Source organism: Histoplasma capsulatum, genomic scaffold (assembly GCF_000149585.1).
Source record: "Histoplasma capsulatum NAm1 scaffold_1 genomic scaffold, whole genome shotgun sequence".
Taxonomy (NCBI): Eukaryota; Fungi; Ascomycota; class Eurotiomycetes; order Onygenales; family Ajellomycetaceae; genus Histoplasma; species Histoplasma mississippiense.
In genome coordinates this window covers 6,002,329-6,004,218 of record NW_001813982.1, presented here as the reverse complement: position 1 = coordinate 6,004,218, position 1,890 = coordinate 6,002,329, and the positions used below count along the sequence as shown (strand labels likewise).

Genomic DNA, 1,890 nt, shown 5'->3' with positions numbered 1-1,890 from the left:
TTGGATGAGGAAGTCTTTCCTCATGTGGGGGTGGAATGGACGTGCCTTCCTTTCAGGGTTAGAAAACCGACTTTCAGAGCAGGGCTAATTGGACGTAGATTCCATTTGGTTGCCACTTCTTACGTCTAATCGATGCCCTCCCGTATTGACTTCAAACTTTGAATGTCAGTCGGGTTGGAAATGAAATACTGCATGAATTAATCGGTTCACATGGTTCCTTCGGGAAGGGGAATATTTGAGAACAGCGATCCTATGACCTGAGGTGCTGGAAATCATGGGGTGAGGAGAGCAGCCACCAACCACCAGCCCGACGGGGTGAGCGTCGACGGAATCAGGAGAAGGTGAATCGGGGCGGTGCGCTCAAGTCACAATCTAGGTCAAACTCGCAACGACGGAAACCTGGTCCCAAACCCAAGCGTGTGGAAGTGGATAAGCCTGTGGAGGACTCTTCAGAGGCCCATCTGGATAAATCAAAGCCGGAAAGCCCACCCACACCTGTGTCCCCAGAATCGAAGCCCGTGGAAACCAAAACAGAAATCCTTAGTGATGGCGAATCACTACCAGCTCCGAAACCTAAAGGAAGACAACCCAAATCTGTTTCTGCCCGGAGAAAATACAATCGCGGCGATGCAGCCGATCACATTGATGAAGAAGCTTTCAAAGATTTTGACTACCGTCTTTCTGGCACTGAGGAATTCACCCCTGAACGATGCGAGGAGCTGGAAACCGCTTATTGGAAATCCTTAATGTACAACAATCCTATGTACGGTGCGGATATGCCTGGGTCCCTGTTCGATGATAGCGTAACGTCATGGAACGTTGCCAAATTACCGAATCTACTTGATGTGCTTGGCCAGAAAGTTCCTGGAGTTAATACCGCTTATCTATATCTGGGTATGTGGAAGGCAACTTTCGCCTGGCACTTGGAGGATGTGGATTTGTATAGTATAAACTATATCCACTTTGGCGCCCCAAAACAGTGGTATAGTATTTCCCAGGAGGATCTGGGAAAGTTCGAAGCGGCTATGAAGAGTGAGCCTCCAACCCTGCCCTTAGTTCTTTTCGCGGATTGGTTTTTTATGGAATTCCTGCATCTTGCCAATTACAAATTATCTCTTGCTAATGAAGGCAACAAATTATTGTGTAGGTGTCTGGCCAACGGATGCGAAAAACTGCGACCAATTCCTTCGCCATAAAACATACCTTATCTCCCCGTCTCTTCTAAAGTCGCAATTTGGTATCTCCGTGAACAAGATGGTCCATTATGAGGGAGAGTTTGTCATCACCTATCCTTATGGATACCATTCGGGATTCAATTTGGGATACAATTGTGCTGAATCTGTGAACTTTGCGACCGAAAGCTGGCTGGACTATGCTCGTGTCGCGAAGAAATGCAATTGTGAAGCTGATAGTGTTTGGATCGATATCGGTGAAATCGAACGCAAACTGCGGGGCGAATCTACACCGGAATACTACGATGAAATCGGTAGTTATCTGGACGAGATGGACATGGACGGGGTTTCAGATCTGCTCACGCCTCCCCGTAGCGTCCCGGAAAAATCCGGGACTCGACTCAAGAAACGGAAGCGCGAGGGCCACGAATCGAAAGCTAAACGAGCCAAGCTACATGTGGCTGGTCCGAAGAAGATCCGTTGTGTCCTCTGTCCGAACACCATGGATTACGAGGAACTTCTTCCCACGGAAGATGGCAAATCTCATGCCCACCGGAGATGTGCAACTTATATCGAAGAGACGACAATCCTTATGGACGATTCTGGCGCTGACGTTGTGTGCGACGTCGATAAAGTTCCCAAGGCCGCTTGGGGTTGAAATGTCTGTTCTGTCGCGAATCAACGGCGCTGCTTCAGTGCATGTACGGAAAGTGTACTA

At 48.5% G+C, this 1,890-nt stretch overlaps 1 protein-coding gene across 1 annotated transcript; it reads left to right on the top strand.

Annotated features, from left to right (window-relative positions):
- Positions 1–35: 35 nt before the first annotated feature.
- HCAG_01721 (conserved hypothetical protein) lies at positions 36–1,830 on the top strand (the record flags this gene model as incomplete). The annotated part of the gene is made up of 3 exons (XM_001544624.1): positions 36–57; positions 241–1,032; positions 1,148–1,830. The coding sequence occupies 3 exons, from the start codon at positions 36–38 to the stop codon at positions 1,828–1,830; spliced, it is 1,497 nt and encodes a 498-aa protein (XP_001544674.1).
- Positions 1,831–1,890: the final 60 nt, after the last annotated feature.